The sequence below is a fragment of the Eptesicus fuscus genome, chromosome 2 (assembly GCF_027574615.1).
Source record: "Eptesicus fuscus isolate TK198812 chromosome 2, DD_ASM_mEF_20220401, whole genome shotgun sequence".
Taxonomy (NCBI): domain Eukaryota; kingdom Metazoa; phylum Chordata; class Mammalia; order Chiroptera; family Vespertilionidae; genus Eptesicus; species Eptesicus fuscus.
The window spans coordinates 28279146-28297247 of record NC_072474.1 but is presented as its reverse complement, the minus strand read 5'-3'; the positions used below and the strand labels follow the sequence as shown (position 1 = coordinate 28297247).

Sequence of the window (18102 nt, the reverse complement as noted above, 5' to 3'; positions counted from 1 at the left end):
AATCCAAAAATATGAAGATAGTGTAAGGAGCCTCTGGGACAACTTCACGCATACCAACATCCAAATTATGGGGGTGCCAGAAGAAGAGAGAGAGCAAAATATTGAAAACCTACTAGAAGAAATAATGACAGAAAACTTTCCCTACCTGGTGAAAGAAATAGACTTACAAGTCCAGGAAGTGCAGAGAATCCCAAACAAGAGGAATCCAAAGAGGACCACACCAAGACACATCATAATTAAAATGCCAAGGGCAAAAGACAAAGAGAGAATCTTGAAAGCAGCAAGAGAAAAACAGTTAGTTACCTACAAGGGAGTACCTATACTACTGTCAGCTGATTTCTCAACAGAAACTATTTAGGCCAGAAGGGAGTGGCAAGAAATATTCAAAGTGATGAACAGCAAGAACCTACAATCAAGATTACTCTACCCAGCAAAGCTATCATTTAGAATTGAAGGCCAGATAAAGAGCTTCACAGACAAGAAAAAGCTAAAGGAGTTCATCACCACCAAACCAGTATTATATGAAATGCTGAAGGGTATTCTTTAAGGAAAGGAAGAAGAAGAAGAAAAATGTAAAGATAAAAATTATGAACAACAAATACATATCTATCAACAAGTGAATCTAAAAATCAAGTGAATAAAAAATCTGATGAACAGAAAAAACTGGTGAATATAATAGAATCAGGGGCATAGAAAGGGAGTGGATTGTCAATTCTCGTGGGGAAAGGCGTGTGGGGGGTGCGGGAAGAGACTGGACAAAAATCGTACACCTATGGATGAGGACAGTTGGGGGGGTAAGGGCAGAGGGTGGGGTGGGTACTGGGTGGAGTGGGGGAAAAAAGAGAAACAATTGTAATAATCTGAATAATAAAGATTTATTTTAAAAAAAGAAAAATAAGATAGTTGAACCTAATAGACAATAAAAGGATATTAACACAAAAATAGACAAATAAACTATTATTTAATGACTATTTTAGGAACAATTCTGTTTTAGTTTAGAAAAAAATTAACTTGGATCCTATATATTGCAACAAATTCCAGGTGAATAAAAGTCTTAATAACAACAAAACAGAATAATATACATATTCTTACTCTTGGTGGGAAAAATACATTATGAATATTGAAGAGAGAGGAAATACTTTCACAATATATTTCTGAATACAGAAAACAGGGGTGGGGAAACTTTTTTCTGCCAAGGGCCATTTGGATATTTATAACATAATTCTTGGGCCATACAAAATTATCAACTTAAAAATTAGCCTGCTGTATTTTGTCCAACATTTAAAAAATATATCTTTATTGATTTCAGAGAGGAAGGGAGATATAGAAACATCAACGATGAGAGAGAATCACTGATCTGATGCCTCCTGCATGCCCCACACTGGGGATTGAGCTCACAGAAAGCCCACAACCTGGGCATGTGTCCTGACCTGGAATCAAACCCTGACCTCTTGGTTCATAGGTCGACATACAACCACTGAGCCACACCAGCTGGGTTGGTCAAACATTCAATTAACTCACTCCCAATGCCTTGATAGGATCAGACCAAATGATTTCAAAGCCTTATATGGCCCGAGGGCTGGATGTTCCCCACCCCTGACATAAAAGCTTAAAAAAGGTTTTCTGCAATTAACTATTGAAATCAAGTAACAGAATGAAGAAAAATTACAACATAATAAGCTAATAAGGAATATTTGCTTTTTAATATTTTAGCAAATATTTGCATGCATATATATAGACTTAAGTATATAAATATAAATTTATATTTATATTGTATTGCTGATAAATATATATGGTATCTATAATAATAAAAGCGTAATATGCTAATTAGACTGGAGGTCCTTCCGGATGACATTCCGGACAAAGCCAGGGCTGCGAGGGAAGCCCGGGTCCCGGGTGCCAGCAGCCAGGGGAAGGAAGACCTATTCTTGCACGAATTTCATGCATCGGGCCTCTAGTATACATATAAAAATATGAACATATGATTTATACTCATATCTAGATACTTTGTCAAGGAAGAAATATTGAAGAAAATACAAACATACAAGCACATGGCATTGTCATGGGGAAAACATAACATCCCATGACAAATGTATTAATTACAAAATGTACTACATTTAGTAAATAAACTTGCAAAGAAAATTCAAGAGGCTAATTTTGGTAGACAAATGGAAAAAAGGGTACAAACACACATTGCTAATACACTTGAAATGTCATCCCTAGGCCTGGAGCTCTCAATTCCAAGCAGCTTTGAATTCTAACAGGGCTCCAACCCTGCTCAATACAGTGCCCATTGACTGGACTGGACACTCAAGTCCTTGGGAAGCCTCTGCCTGGGTGACCCACCAAACTTTCTGCTCTCTGCTTGTCCTTATCTGTTTCCAGACCGGGCAATTCCTGATATTTTTACTTTTTTCCTAAACTAACTTGTACATTTAGGCTCAGGGTAGGTCAGGGTGGGTTAAAGAAAAAGCTCCCTTACTCAGTTGTCAACTGAGAGTCATTTGGAAACAGGTTATTCGTTTCTGCCATGAGACTTGAAAAGGCTTGTTTTTTGTTTTTATTTTTTAACGAATGTGAATGATTTGGAATTTATGACTTCCTCTCAAAAGACGAAAGAAACAGGGCGTACGTCAGCTGCAGCAGGAAGTTCATCTTTAAAGCATGGAGGAACTCTGGAGCTTTGCAATGCAAAGCATGGTAGTGAGTTTTAGCAGCTGGACACGTTTTGCTCTTGGGCACATATTTTGCACACGGGCAGATGTTTTGCCCAGCTGAGGCGGCGGCATTTGAACGCAGATGACCACGACGTGGCGCTGGCCCCGAGTCCCGCGAGGCGCGCCCGCAGGACCAGGGAACTACAACTCCCGACGCTCACGGCCATCTCCGCAGGAGGCCCTTGTCCCCAGCACAGTCACCCGGATACGGAGCTGGGGGTGCGTGACAGCCAGCGGCATGGAGTCCCGGACTGCAGACGGCTGCTTCCTGGGCGACGTGGGTGCGTGCGGGGCGCCGCGGGTGCTGCGGGCGCGGGGCTCGGGTACCCCGGAGCTGGGGGGTTGGAGCTGGGGAGTTGGCAAACGATCGAGGACCGCCAGAGCCGGCTCTCGGCTCTCGGCTCTCGGGGACTGTAGAGGTGCATCTGATGACGCTGGCTTTGTGATCGATGATGTGTCCTCTGAATGTGTATTCTGGGGCGTTTGATGGGCCCTGTTTGGAGGGTCACGTCCTTAAAGGAGAGGGGCCCGGGGATCCCAAGCTTTCAGACGTGGTTTCTGTGCCCCACCCCTTCCTCCCCCCGCCCCGCTCCCGCCCCGCCCCCGCCCCCTCTCCCCACCGCGTCCCAGGGCTGGTCATCATCGTGACGCAACAACAGTGGGACTTCTGAACTGCAGACTCGCCGCTAGAGCTCTGGCAACCTTGAGGAAGATACCCAGCGGGGTGGGGTGGGGGGTAGTCGTTGCCAAGTCGGAGGAGAAACTAGGACATGGCCTTGACCGACCATGGGTAGGCAGCGCTGGTGGGAGCTGGAACATCTTCCAGGAGCCCCAGAGAAGGCAGTGCACTGTGTCCTTAGCATCCCCGCCACACACCCTGGGTGACAGAAGGAATCTGCTCCAGAAGGAGGATGTGACCTTGAGACGTTGTCACACTGTAAAAAATGAAATCTCGGTTCTTCACTGATTCTTCTTGACCATTTGGGCTACCCAAGAATGAAATGGATTTGAGGGCAAAGGGACATTCTTTCTGGGAGCAAACTTTCCTGCCTCTGAAGTAAGACTATGGCAGTGGGTGCTCCTCCAGCTTCCCCAGAGAGGCCTGCCCTCCTGCACCTTCTTGGGCCATGTGGGCCAGCCCTAGGATTCTTAACATCGCCTTCTTTCTGCCTCCATCCCAGAATCACTGTGAAATTTCATGATTGGCTTAAAGTGAAGGAAATAAAAGTAAAATCACTTCGGGGGGCAAAGGGGGGGTGGGGAAACTATGGCAAATAAAATGAACAGTGAAAGCCTGGAAAGAAAACAAAATCTGAAGTATTTCTACACTGGTAAAAACAGCAGTGGGAGTCAAAGTGAGAAGTCTTGAAGGTCAATTTAGCTTAAGAGGAATTGCCGTCATAGCAAGGCAAATATATTTCAATTGATTTTGCAAAAGAGCCACCTTCAACATGATCAAAAGCATTTACTAAACATCTGTTTTTACTTGGCATTCCGCCCCAGACAGACACAAGACTTTGAACCTGCCAATGTGATCTATACTTGATTGGATCAGTTAAATAAGCAATGAACAGCTAATCACCGAAACTGATTAAATTTTTTTTACTATTTTTATTCATGTAGAGCATTCAGTAGCACAGCATAACTTCTGAGCATGTTTTTTTGTTTGTTTGTTTGTTTTGTTTGGGGGCAGAATTTAAGGAATGTGTCTTTAAAAGAAAAGCACATTCTAAACTAATGGATACACAGCTTCTGGAGTTCATGGATTAATTATTTTTTATTGTTTTACTATATTTCTCCAAGATATGTCCTGCTGACATTTCTATTCTCAGCACTAATGAATAAACTGAATGTGTTCAATCCAAAACAACACTGCTATCCCAGCAGAAGTATAGGCCCATCATAGGGTCATTGTAACATTCTGATCTCAAATTCTGTGTGTGTGTGGTGTACTCCAACCAAAGCGTGTAAGTTTTCCAGGTGTTTTTTTTTTATTTAAAATTGATTTTTAGAGAGCCAGGAAAGGAGAGGGAGAGAAAAAAACATGAACGTGAGAGAATTAAACATCCATTGGCTACCTCCTGCACACCCCACTCTCCCTACCGCGCCCCCCTCCCAGTCCCCACACACATACTAGGGATCTAGCCTGAAACCCAGGCATGTGAACCAGCAACCTTTTAGTGCATGGGACAATGCCCAGCCCACTGAGCCACACTGACCGGGCAGTTCTCCAGTGTTAAAAATAGCATCTCACAGAGGTAAAGATTGTAGAGTCTTACAATATGGCTTTGTCAATAAGTACAAAGAATTTAGGACAAGTCACACCCTAAGGTGAATCTGGTGTTTATAACGTAGCAAATGTAATACAGTGCTACTGACCCAAGATAAGTGTCTATTTGCAAAAAGTGATTCCTGTACTCAGCATTTGTCCTCAAGAGCTTCTGACTTGAACGTAAGAGGCTGGCAGAAGATGAAAGGGAGCCTTAGGGTATTTGGGTTCTAAGCAAGGTGAGCTGCTGAGTTCTTCAGTTATCCTTAGCCAAGAACTCTGAACACAATTCGTTGCTGTCTACAGTGTTCAGAAGGTGAGATGGAGAGAGAGAAAGGAGAGGCAGCTCCTGGACTGCAACAAGAGCCAATGAGCTTCTAGGTTGGATGCCAGGCACTAGCCACAAGCCCTGGGAGAGCTGCTAGACAGTCATAATTATTGATAATTTAAGGCAAAACTGAGTTCACACAGCTGGAAAGAAGCAAAGCTGAGGTTTAAACCCAGGTGGGGTTTTTAGTGTTTGTTTGTTGTTGTTGTTGTTGTTGTTGCTTATATTACATTGAAAGGTTCACACAGTTCCCATCAAATAGGACCGTTTCTAATGGACTTGTAGGGCCTGGTTTTGTGATTGAATGGACAAATATGTCTGCTGTGGGTTTCTCAGGAGACCTGGGAGTGCTTTACTACATACTTGTCATCTCCACATTGTCTTTCCTGCTGTGAGAAATGTATTTGCCTCAGGGATCCACAGTCAGAAGCATCTCAGTGCCTGGGAACCTATATACAAGTTCATCCTTCTGTTGTATCTGCAGAATTTGATTTTTTTAAAAAACTATTGTATTGAAAACACCTTGAGAGATCTAGATAATCAGTGCCCTGGCTAAGAAGTCAACTTCTGCTGTCTTCTCAAATTGTGTTTCTGTTTCTGGCTTAGAGATGGCTGCATTCTAGAATTCTCTAGAAATGTCCCTTAGTGGAGAAACCTTTAGTTGTGTTATACTGCTAACAAAAACGTCGGAAGGAAATCCATTTAGGATCATTTAAACACCATTTGGGATTCTGAGGCAGTCACTGTGGCCGGCAGTGGCTGCCATCTATAGCAGTACAAATGAGTTTTAACTTTTTGGTATAATTTCACTGCCTTGGAGAATGGAGAGGGGTTGGGAGTTACTTTAGCTGGGGATTAAGGAACAGTAGATAAAAGCAGTGTGTTGGGCTAGACCACAAAGGTCCTTCAAGGAGGAAAGGAGAAAGGATAGCTAGCTGCTCTGGGAAGCTGGTTCCAGGACACAGTGGAAGGTTAAGGCAGTGCTTTTCTATATAGAGAAATAACTGAACAGTGATTCGCAGTCTTGGCTGTACACTGGAATGACCTGAGGATCTTTAAAAAATGCTGATGCCTGTGTCCCATCCCATAGATTCTGATCTACTTGTTCTGGGGTACAGCCTGGCTACCATGTTTTAAAAGAGCATCAGGTGATTCTAACATGCAACCAAAGTTGAGAACCACTGAAATAGAGGAAGTTTTGGCCTATTGCAATCTGAAAAATTTGAGCAAATCTGGAACAGTTCTATGAAAGCAGGGAGGAGAATGGAGTGAACCTCATGAAGCAAACCCAAGCACATCAGCACAAAAAGAGGTAAAATTTTGGTACAGAATTGAATAAGTAAAATGAAATTGGGCTGAATGTCACAACATGGCAAGAGATTTAAGCTTCTTCATTAATTATAGTCATCTTTGATGGAGACCCTGTGTGCCAAGCAGGAAGATGAGTTTATCAACTAGTTTGTTGCTCTGTAGAAGCTTGCTGTGGAAAAGTTACATTGCTGTTCTTAGGAGATACCCAGTCACCTTCTTGGGTTTTCACCCCAAATCTTTTTAGCTGGGGGTTGTTTTCAGCCCATTTCTTGGGGTGTGCTGTTTCTGCACATGGCTTCATTTCTTTCTTCTCCTCCTCCTTCTCCTCCTCCTCTTCCTTCTTGTTTTTGTTAATCTTCATCCGAGGATATTTTCCCATTGATTTTTAGAGAGAGTGGAAGGGAGGGGGAGAGACAGACATAGAGAGAAACATCGATGTGAGAGAGACACATGGTTTGGTTGCCTCCCAAATGTGCCCTGACCGACTGGAGCCTGCAACTGAGGTATGTATCTTTGACTAAAATAGAACCCAGGACCCTTTAGTCCTGGGCCAATACTTTATCTACTGAGTCAAACTGGTTAGGGCCAAATGGCTTTATTTCTGTTTTCCTTACTCATGAAGAGGGCGATTTTCTTCCAAGTTCTAGAAGTGGACTCTCAGGTTGCCCCATCTGTACTAATTTTTATAATGGATTTGCAGCATAAAAGGGCAAAGTAATGAATTTTGGAATAAAAAAGGGGAGTGTCTATCTAAGTTAACATGCAGGATTAGAATAAATTTTTTTCTTTATAATGATTTGTATCTTCAGTAAATTCACAACTCTTGGGAAGCTAGTGAAGTTGTCTTGTGAAATTCTGGCTGAGAAATTCCATGGCCTTCTCCTTCTCCTTGCTTTTTGGATCACTTTGTTCCTCAGGCCGCTGGTGGGCCTACGCTGTGTCCAGCTCGGCTGCCTTCCTGGGACTCACCTTTGGAAAGCGTTATACATACTTTCATTTAAAAATTTTATTTTCCAACTTGTATTGGTGAAGTAGAAACAAAGGTAAGCGCTATGTCAACCAAGAATTTAATCAGTGTAATCTGATAGAATCAGATAGAAAGAAGGAAGGAGGAAAATGTTTTCCTTTTCCTGTTTCTACCTTCCTAAAGATTTAAACAGCACCAATTGCAGTCTGAAACAGTGTACTGAAGCAAAGGTTGAAAAGTAAGTTCTTGGAGATGCACAAATAACTGGCAGTCTTTTAAGGAGCAGAATTTATAGACATGATAATTTGAATTCTCTGAATTGCCCTTCATGGCCAATGTAAGTATGAATGGAGATTAGGCCACTAGTAGGCAAAAGCTGAGAAAACACTTCTAAGTTCATGCTCTGAGATCTGCCTGTTCCCTAGCATTTTAATATACCTACCATTTAAAATGGCCTCTTCCACCTGCTGAGGCTAATGGATGTTCATAAAGTAAATTAGAGTGAGTGCATCTGTTTCAACATGATTGCTATCAAAGTGGCATATATATATACACACACACTAGCGGCCTGTTGCATGATATTCATGCAAGAATAGGCCTGCCTTCCCCTGGCTTCATTCCCAGTCGCCCGGGAGGCAGCAAGTCCTCGCTTCTGTCTGGAGCACTGCTCCTGTAGCTCCCTCTGCTGCCCCCCGCCTCCCTCATAGCAGGCATCCTGCCCCTCCCAGCTGCTCTGAGTAACCCGCCATCTTTGTTGGGTTAATTTCATACTCACTCTGATTGGCTGTGGGCGTAGTGGAGGTACGGTCAATTTACAAGTTTGTCTATTATTAGGTAAGATATATTAGAGGCTCAGTGCACGAAATTCATGCATTCGGGGAGTGGGGGGTCCCTCAGCCCGGCCTGCACCCTCTCGCAGTCTGGGAGCCCTTGGGGGATGTCCAACTGACGGCTTAGGCCTGATCACTGTGGGGAGCGAGCCAAGCCGGCAGTCGGACATTTTTAGCGCTGCCATAGAGGTGGGAGAGGCTCCTGCCAATGCTGCTGCACTTGCCAGCTGTGAGCCCAGCTTCTAGCTAAGCGGTGCTCCCCCTATGGGAGCACACTGACCATGAGGGGGCAGCTCCTGCATTGAGCATCTGCCCTCTGGTGGTCAGTGTGCATCATAGTGACCGGTTGTTCCACCGTTTGGTCTATTTGCATATTAGCCTTTTATTATATAGGATATTTCAGAGGAGAAGGGAGAGAGAGAAATATCAATGATGAGAGAGAATCATTGATCGACTGCCTCCTACATGCCCCCCACCAGAGATAGAATCTGCAACCTGAGCAAGTGCCCTGACCAGAAATTGAACCATGACCTCCTGGTTCATACATAGGTTGAACTGAGCCACACCAGCCTGGCTGAAGAAGTATATTTTTAACACACACACAGACAAATGCATCCTGCTGTAAGATAACATGGAATTCTGTGTGTGTTGGGTAGTTTGGGATCTCATTCAAAGGTATTTACAGCAAGTCAAATACTAAAAGGGCCCTTTTATTAGGAGTTTTCTGCTATGTGAGGTGAATTTTATTGCATCATTCCAGAGGACAGACATATAAAGGAAGAGGGCTCTAAAGCTTATGTTTCATTCCGTGTATAGAAGCCCCTACAGTGCCAGAAATGGTGGCCTGCCAGGGGTAGGGAGGGATGTCAGGGAATCACTGAATATCACAGATGCAGTGATATGAAGGATCACTCAGAACCCACTGGAAAAGAGAATAGGAAGAAATTGTTCAAGGACACAAACCTGAAGTTACCTGCGCTTTTTGTATGTATGTAAATAAAACTCAGTGAAATCCATTAGATGTTTGTAAGTTACCAAGCTTTGAGAATTTGACTTTGATGGATTGAAAAAGGATAGCCGGAAGTCATTATGTCCTGTTTGGGTTAGAGGCTATTTAACATTTTTATTAGGGGCCAGATTCAAGAATCCCAGAGGTGCTGAATGGCCCTAAATGGTTTTTGGTTTTGCATTGGGACAGGAAATATATGCCATGTCCAGATGGACCAGTTCCTATATATAGGACACACACACAAACACACACCCACCAGCCCGATGTGGTTTGAGGAGCAGGGATTCCTATGCTGTGTGATCTTAAGCCTTTTTCTCTGTTAGTTTCTAAAATGGGTTAAATGAGAAATTACAAAGAATTTCTTATTAGTATTTAAAATATAATATTTTATAGATATAATACTGTACATGGTTTTAAAAAATTAAATGGAACCACAAGATTTACCATGAAACACGTCGGTCTTCTTCCAACTCTCCCTTAATTCCCACTACCTAGAAGCAACTACTTCAACTCTTTCAGCTGTTAATCCTGTTTACCTCCATTTGTCTAATATGCTGAAAATTCGATCTCCCAACTTTCAAACTTGACTCTCCCGGCAGACACCCTGTTGGGGGAGATGAAGCCCTCGCTCACTTGGTGCTCCTCCACCGCCATAGAGTTCCCTCCAGGATCCTCTAATATAATTACTTTTTAAAAAACTCATTATCTAGAGTTCATTTTATGACTGTGAATATTGCCCACAGCTGCACTCCTTGCTATACTAGGATTTACATTTCTTTCTTTGTATAACTTTTTGCTTTTCTTAGAGGTAATGACTGTTCTGTTTGTTTGTTTAGTTTTCTTTATACACAATTACTAATTCATCCTCAAACTGTCTCTCGGTTTGCTCAGGCACCTCAGGTAACCTCGGTCCGCTGTCTTTCTTGTCTCGCGGAGAACCGGGGATATAACCTCTACAGCTTGCCACTTCGTGCTCCATCCTTGCAGGTTGCTCCTGAGGCAACTGCCCACCTGTCATCCTGGAGCCTGCCTTGACCAACCCCTGGGAATTTACATCACCTCTCTTCCACATTGAATACTAGATCCCATATCTCCCTCTTTCTTGATGTAACTCCCTCATTTCGATGGAACACATCTCCGAGGAATGTCTCCAGAAAGAGTGACGAGGAGGCAACTTATTTGAGATCTTGCTTGTTGTTCCCAAAGGTCTTGATTCTATTTCCGCACTTCATTGGCAGCCTGGCTCGCTTTGGAATTCTGGGCTAGAAATCCTTTTCTCAGAATTTCGAAGAGATTTTGCTCCTGTCCTTGAGTTTTTATTTTTTATTTTTATTTTTTAATAAATCTTTATTGTTCAGATTATTACAATTGTTTCTCCTTTTTGTGCCCCCATATCTCCCCATCACCCGGTTCCCTCCCCCCCATTGTCCTTATCCATAGGTGTATGATTTTTGTCCAGTCTCTTCCCATAACCCCCACACAGACACCCCTTTCCCCCTGAGAATTATCAATCCACCCCCATTCTATGCCTCTGATTCTATTATGTTCACCAGTTTATTCTGTTCCTCAGATTTTTAATTCACTTGATTTTTAGAATCACTTGTTGATAGATATTTGTTGTTCATAATTTTTATCTTTACTTTTTTCTTCTTTTTCCTCTTTTTAAAGAATACCTTTCAGCATTTCATATAATACTGGTTTGGTGGTGATGAACTCCTTTAGCTTTTTCTTATCTGTGAAGCTCTTTATCTGCCCTTCAATTCTGAATGATAACTTTGCTGGGTAGAATAGTCTTGGTTGTAGGTTCTTGCTATTCATCACTTTGAATATTTCTTGCCATTCCCGTCTGGCCTGCATAGTTTCTGTTGAGAAATCAGCTGACAGTCGTATGGATGCTCCCTTGTAGGTAATTAACTGTTTTGCTCTTGCTGCTTGTAAGATTCTCTCTTTGTCTTTTGCCCTTGGCATTTTAATTATGATGTGTCTTGGTGTGGTCCTCTTTGGATTCCTCTTGTTTGGGGTTCTGTGCGCTTCCTGAACTTGTAAGTTCATTTCTTTCACCAGGTGGGGGAAGTTTTCTGTCATTATTTCTTCAAATAGGTTTTCAGTATCTTGCTCTCTCTCTTCTGGCACCCCCAAAATTCGGATATTGGTACGCTTAAAGCCATCCCGGAGGCTCCTTATGCTATCCTCACACTTTTGTATTCTTCTTTCTTTCCGCCTCTCTGGTTGGGTGTTTTTTTTCTTCCTCATATTCCAGCTCTTTGGTTTGACTCTTTGGGTGTGGTGGTCTACTCTGTATATTCTTTATTTCAGACAGTGTATGCATAATTTCTGACTGGTCCTTTTCCATTTTTTTTGGTATTCTCATTAAGGTCCTTGAAGGTCTTTTCAAGTTTCTCAGCGGTTTTTAGAATATTCTTGAGTAACCTTATAAATATGGTTCTGAACACTGTGTCGTCCATTAGTTTGCTTTCATCTATTTCTCCTACTTGTGACATACTTCAATGTCTCCACATTTTGGCTGCTTCCCTGTGTTGATGGAGTGGCTTTGTGTGGTTGGTGACCTATAGGGGCCGGTAGCTCAGCTTCCCCAATCACCCTAGGTGGTCGCTCTTGGTACTCCCCTTTGTGGGCTGAGTGGAAAGTCTTGGTGTAGTTAAAAGCCCTGATTGCTGTTGGTATACTGGGAGGAATTGACCTCCGGTCCAATTGGCTGTGAGGGCCTGCTGTGTATATAACGGAAGAATTGCTGTGCTGGAGACACAGTAGGGCTTTGGTGCTCACTGAGTCTGCCTCTTGAATGTGTCCCTTATGAGAGTGGTTGAAATCTGGTGTCGTCCATACCGACAGAAAAGTCACTCTCACTCTCCGACCGATGGCCAAGAGTCCCGTAGGCGTCTGGGTCCCCCGCGTGTCCCCAGAAACTGGAGTTCAGAGTTGTTGGGATTGTTGGTATCACTGGCGGGAATTGATCTCCAAGCCAGTTGGCTGTGAGGATCAGCAGTGTCTCCACTGGGAGAGCTTCTGTGCTCTGCTTGGATGGGGCGGAGTCTCAGGGTGGCGCAGACAAGCTTTGGTTTCCCGTCTGCTCCGCCCTAAGAGGGGCGGTTGCTCCGTGCCCGAATTAATGGCTGCGTGCCTCTGAGAGAAGGCAGCTTTCGAGCCTCTCCCGCTGCCTAACAGACCAGTTTCTCCCCAGCCGGGGCTGGATTTCAGGGCAGACCGGAGGTTTTGTTTTTCTCCCGAACAAGAAATCCAGTCACTGGGAGGGCTGTGCTCAGCTTGGATGGGGCGGAGTCTCAGAATGGCGCAGACAAACTTGGTTTCCGTCCACGCCGCCCTAAGAGGGTCGGTTTCTCTGTGCCCTAATCAATGGTTGTGCGCCTCTGAGATAAGGCTGCTCTCAAGCCTTGTCCGCTGCCAAACAGCCCAGTTTCTCCCTGACCGCAGCTGGATTTCAGTGCAGTCGGGAGGTTTTGTTTTTCTCCCAAACGAGAAAGCTCGCCATGCAGTGTCTGCTGCCCTCCCTCTCCCCGCGCCGCGAGCAAGCCTGCCGTGTATTCAGCCGCCCGCCCTTTCCGCGCTCACGGATCTCCACACCTCCACAGCTCCTGAGGCTCAGTGTCCCCCTCTCTTTTTTTTCTCTACTTGTAGGTTTTCCACTCTGCCAGCTTTCCGGGGGTTCTGGACAGTGTGCGCTCTGTTTTCCAGTTGTAGTTTCAAAATTGTTGTGGTAGGCAACAGTTAGGTGTTTACCTTATGCCGCCATCTTGGTTTTTGTCCTTGAGTTTTTAGAACTGTTTTAAGAGATCAGATGCCATTCTGACTCCTGGTTCTTTATTTTATTTTATTTATTTCTTTTTTATTGAATTTACTAGGGTGACACTGGTCAACAAAATTATACAGATTTCAGGTGCACAGTTCTACAACACATCATCTGTACACTGTAATGTATGTTCACCACCCAAAGTCAAATCTCCGTTCATCACCATTTATCCCTATACTGTCTTCTATCTCCTTCCTCCATTCCCCCAGCAACCTCATTCTTTAAATGGGATTTTCCCCTCTCTAGAAACGTTTAGGGTTTTTCCTTATCCTTGCAGTACTGAAATTATATGGCAGTGTGGCTTGGTGTGGGACCTCTTTACTATATACTAGTACATCACTCAGGCTACTCACTGGACCCTTCCCATCCAGAAATCATCCCTTTCATTTCAATTCAGGGGCTTTTTAGTGTATTGAAGAAGGTTCTCTTTTCTCTTTTTGGCACCCTTGTTAATTGGGCTTTAGACTTCCTGAATGGATCCTTTTCTTTTCTTACTATTTTTTTCTTACTATTTTCTATCTCTTCCTCGTCGTTTTGTTCTACTATTTAGATTTTCTGAACTTCATTTTCCAATTCTTAGTGGATTTGTTCTTAATTTTCACTATCATATTTTTTATTGTCAAAAGCTCTTATTCCCTGAATTTTCCTTTAAAAAGCTTCCTGCTGTTGTTTCCGTATTTTCTTTCCTGTCTTCTGAGGTTTCAAAATAGTTTTTTAGATGTTTTTACCTACATTGAACTGATTTCTTATGAATTATTTATTTTTTGTTTATTGTGATCTCTTTTTTACTTTTCATATAAAGCTTGGCTGTGCATTTGCAAGAGGTACCACAGAGAATGTTGGGAGGTAGGCTTATCGATTTGATTTCATGCAGGGAGTTTGGGCAGGGACCTGTCTCTCTCAGTGCACAGGGGGCTCTCTGTACACTTTAAGAATGTTTACTGGGTATTAAGGAGAAGGGCATATGCAGAGCTGGCAGATTATTTTCCATCTGTAGCTGTGGCAGAGAAGGAGCTTTCTGCAGCAAGGACCTCAGGCTGCCCTAATGGTGTACTTGGAACAAAATTCCTGGCCCAAGCACGGTGCATGATGGATGTTGACCCCAACTAAACCCAGTGTGTTGGATCAGTTTTGTAGTGAAGGTGTTCTCTGAGGCATTTGGAAAACAGTCTGTTAGAGCAGGGCTGCTGTCCATAGAGAGGCCAGCCCAGCTAGGGGAGGAAAGGCCTGGAGCAGGGCCAGGGTCACAGAAGGACTAGAACAGACAGTGTGGCTTGGGTTCTGGTCTCTGGAGAATTTAGTGGAGCCGATAAGTGCTCTGATCTACCTGGGCAGGGGGCCCCCCAGGCCATTCTGAGGAACCAGATACTCTTTTCCATAGCGGCTGTACCATCTAATATTCCCACCAACAATGTACAAGGGTTCCAACTGAAGTTCATTATAATTAGAGACACATGCTCTTGGGAGGTTAGGTGGCCCTTGGCTGAAGAGCTGGTGTTTGGGCTCAAGGAGCAGGATTCTGGTCTCTGGCTGACTAAGTGGGATGTTGATAAAGTGTCTCTCTGGGGAAAAAAAAGGCGGGGGGGGGGTGGCGGGCGGGCAGAAAAAAGGAATACAAACCAGATTCTGATTTGCTGCTTTTCCTGGTGTAAATACTCACACCATGGCTGACCTTGAGCCCCTAACTGTTTCTGGCTGGCGGAATTCCTGGATGTTTAACAGTTGGCTGTATGAGCTGGTAGGGGCCGGTAGGAATGCAGGCTGCAGTGTCAGAGGGCCCAGGAACTGTGCAGGTAAACTCATTATGGAGCAAGGCTCATTATGGAACAAGGACAGATAGAAGAGCTGGAACCCAAGACCCAACAGGACTAGCAGAAGTAGTCATAATGATGATGATGATCCCATATAGTCATATGTCTGTCATTTACTGAGTGTTTATAATTGGCTGGGGACTGTGCAAAATAGCATCCCTTCAGTTTGCACAGCCACCCTGGGGGTAGTCAAAAATATGTACGTTTTATAAGGGAGAAAACAGGCTCTGAGAGGGTAAGTACCTTGTGCAAGGTCTCAGAGATTATTGTAAGTGACAGAGACAGGTGTTGGTTGATTCCTGAGGCTCCTCCGTCATCACATACGTTCCCCTCAGGGCAGCTGATGCAGAACCACTTGAAGTACTCAGCTGGGGCTTCTTAAAGGATGGACTTGAACCTGGGGCCTTCAGATGTGAGGTGTCAGGGGCCCAGCTAAGGCAAAGAGGGTGTTGGAGCTGGGAGCCAGAAAGGTGAACATCTGGTACACAGGCTGAATTAATTAGGTCACACTGGGGGGCAGAGAGGTGGCAAGTGTTTCCAAGCATCTGTCATTCCTCCTTGAGTAACCCTGACTGTTGTCTGGCAGTAGATTCATAGATGACATTGGTGAAACTCTCTAGTTTTCAAGAGGAAGGTCTTCATTTAGCCCTTCATGAGCTTGGGCTTGCCAGCAGCTGGTCGACATGAGGAATGACAGGTGTCACTATGACCTCCAACCAAAGCCCAGACAAGAGGCAGGAACAAGCTGGATGCAGCTACCAGTCTGGAGCACAAGTGCCCAGATGCTCTTCCAGGACTGTGGCCATGGCTCTTGTTACAACAGACTCCTATGTAATTGATGCTCTGGCACCTGGCTCAGTGTCAGGAGCTGGGCAGGCCTGTGAAGGGCAGGGAAGGTGGCTATACTTTGGCAGGTGGGAGGTGGGGGGAGGGCAGACACAACTGCAGGGGGACGGCATTGTCTGACAAGTCAAACCTGCTCTGGAGAGTATTTACTCATCCCATACCTGATTGTCAGGTGCCCTGCTGGAACCAGAGGGTGGGCTTGTCCTATACTAGAGATACTTGAGGAGGGATGGGAGAGGAGTGCAAATGAGATGCAGGTGTGAGGGTGTGCACAGCTAATGATACAGAGATGGAATAAAGACGGGAGTGGGTGGGTGGGCTGCGCAATGAAAGGCTTCTGAAGGAACAGACATTCCACTGGGTCTTACTGGGTGAGGAGGACTTTACTCACTCAGGCAGAGGCTGTGGTATGGGAAGCTAGGGAGTGCATTTCAGGCAGGGACAGCAAACACAAAGGCACAAGGCCTGACCCTCTGTGAGCTATGTGAAGTTCATTATAATTAGAGACAACTGTGTGTGTGTGTGTGGGGGGGGCGGGCAGGCGATGGGAGGGACAAAGGTGATGGTGGGGAGCGGGGAGAAAGACTAGGAAAAGAGGCCAGGACTCCATCCTGGAGGACCTGTGTGCCAGACTTGTAAAGGAGTGTGGATTTTATCCTGAAAGAAGGGGCAATTGAAGGGTTCTGAGCAGGCACTATATGATCCACTTATGATTTAGCTGCATTAGGGAGGGAGCGAGGGGAGGGGGCACGGGGAGGTATGGGAAGACTGGAGGGGAGTGTGATGGGACTGAGGGATGGTGATGGGAAGAGGGAAGCTAGGAAACCAATTAAGTGGCAGGGCTGGGATTTAGGGGAATGCTCATCCCTGAGGGAACTTGCCAGAACAGGAGTTCTCAGGTTTCTAGGTGGCCCCTCTCCCAGGGGAATGGGGCATCATGTCACAACTGGGGTTCAGGCATAGGGCTGGAAACAAAGCCTGAGGTCAGGCCTGGCAGTGGGCTGACTAATATGTAGTGTTTTCCCGTGCTCTCCCCACTGAAGGCAAGCAGAAGCATCTTTTTACCTTTTCATGGGGGAAATCTGAGCTTTCTATGGAGGGAGGGCCAGCGCGCAGTCACACTGCTCCGTGGGGCACCATGCAGCCCCGCGTTCTTTATGTGCAGGTGGTTCTCCCCTCCCCTTGCTTCTCAGCCCTTCCTAGGGGCTGTTGAAGTCACATTCTCCCCCTTCTCCCCTCCCCCCATAACTGTCCCCTGTTGATGACAGCCTGTGGTTGGTACCAGCTGCAGGTGACGAACTCCCCATCCTCAGGGACTCCACCATCTTTTTGTTATTTAAAAAAAAAAAATAGAATTTTTAAAGTTTTAATTGTGGTTTAAAAAACCACACAGGAATTGTTAAGATGCTATATTTTAAGTGTACAGTTTAGTAGTGTTAACTATGTGCACATCGTTGAGCAACCGATATCCAGAACTTTTTCTTCTTGCGACAGTGAAACTCTGCACCTGTGAAACAGCCATACACCCCTCCCCCTGGCAACCACCATTCTACTTTCTGTCTGTATGAATTCAATGATGCTTATAAGGGGAATCATATAAGTATTTGCCTTCTTATGAATTTTTTAATTTAATTTAATTTTATAATATTTATTTCAGAGAGGGAAGAAGATGGAGAGAGAGATAGAAACATCAATGATGAGAGAGAACCATTGATCGGCTGCCTCCTGCACCCCCTCTCCTCCCCCCCCCCCCCCCCCGGGGATTGAGCCTACAACCCGGGCATATGCCCTGATGGGGAATTGAACCCTGATCTCCTGGTTCGTAGGTCGACGCTCAACCACTGAGCTATGCCGGCCAGGCTTTTTGTGACTTTAAAAATTTTTTATTTTTTAATATGTTTTTATTGAAGAAGGGAGAGGGATAGAAACATTGGTGGGAGAGAAACATCATTGATCAGCCATCTCCTGCACAACCCCCACTGGGGATTGAATCCACATCCCGGGCATATGCCTTGACCAGGAATTGAACCCGTGACCTCCTGGTTCATGGGTCAATGCTCAACCACCAAGCCAGACAGGCCAGGCTTTTTGTGACTTTTTAAATTTCACTTAGCATAATGTTCTCAAGTAGCATGTGTCAGAATTTTCCTCCTTTTTAAGGCTGAGTAGTATTCCATTGTATGGA

General features: G+C 44.7%; 1 protein-coding gene across 1 annotated transcript in view; it reads left to right on the top strand.

Annotated features, from left to right (window-relative positions):
* Positions 1–2476: 2476 nt before the first annotated feature.
* The window catches only part of ASB13 (ankyrin repeat and SOCS box containing 13), a 41748-nt gene continuing 26122 nt past the window's right edge, over positions 2477–18102 (top strand). The window contains exon 1 of the mRNA XM_008155353.3: positions 2477–2998. Coding sequence (XP_008153575.2) covers positions 2800–2998 — 199 coding nt within the window. The 5' untranslated portion in view covers positions 2477–2799. The remainder of the gene's footprint in view (positions 2999–18102) is intronic.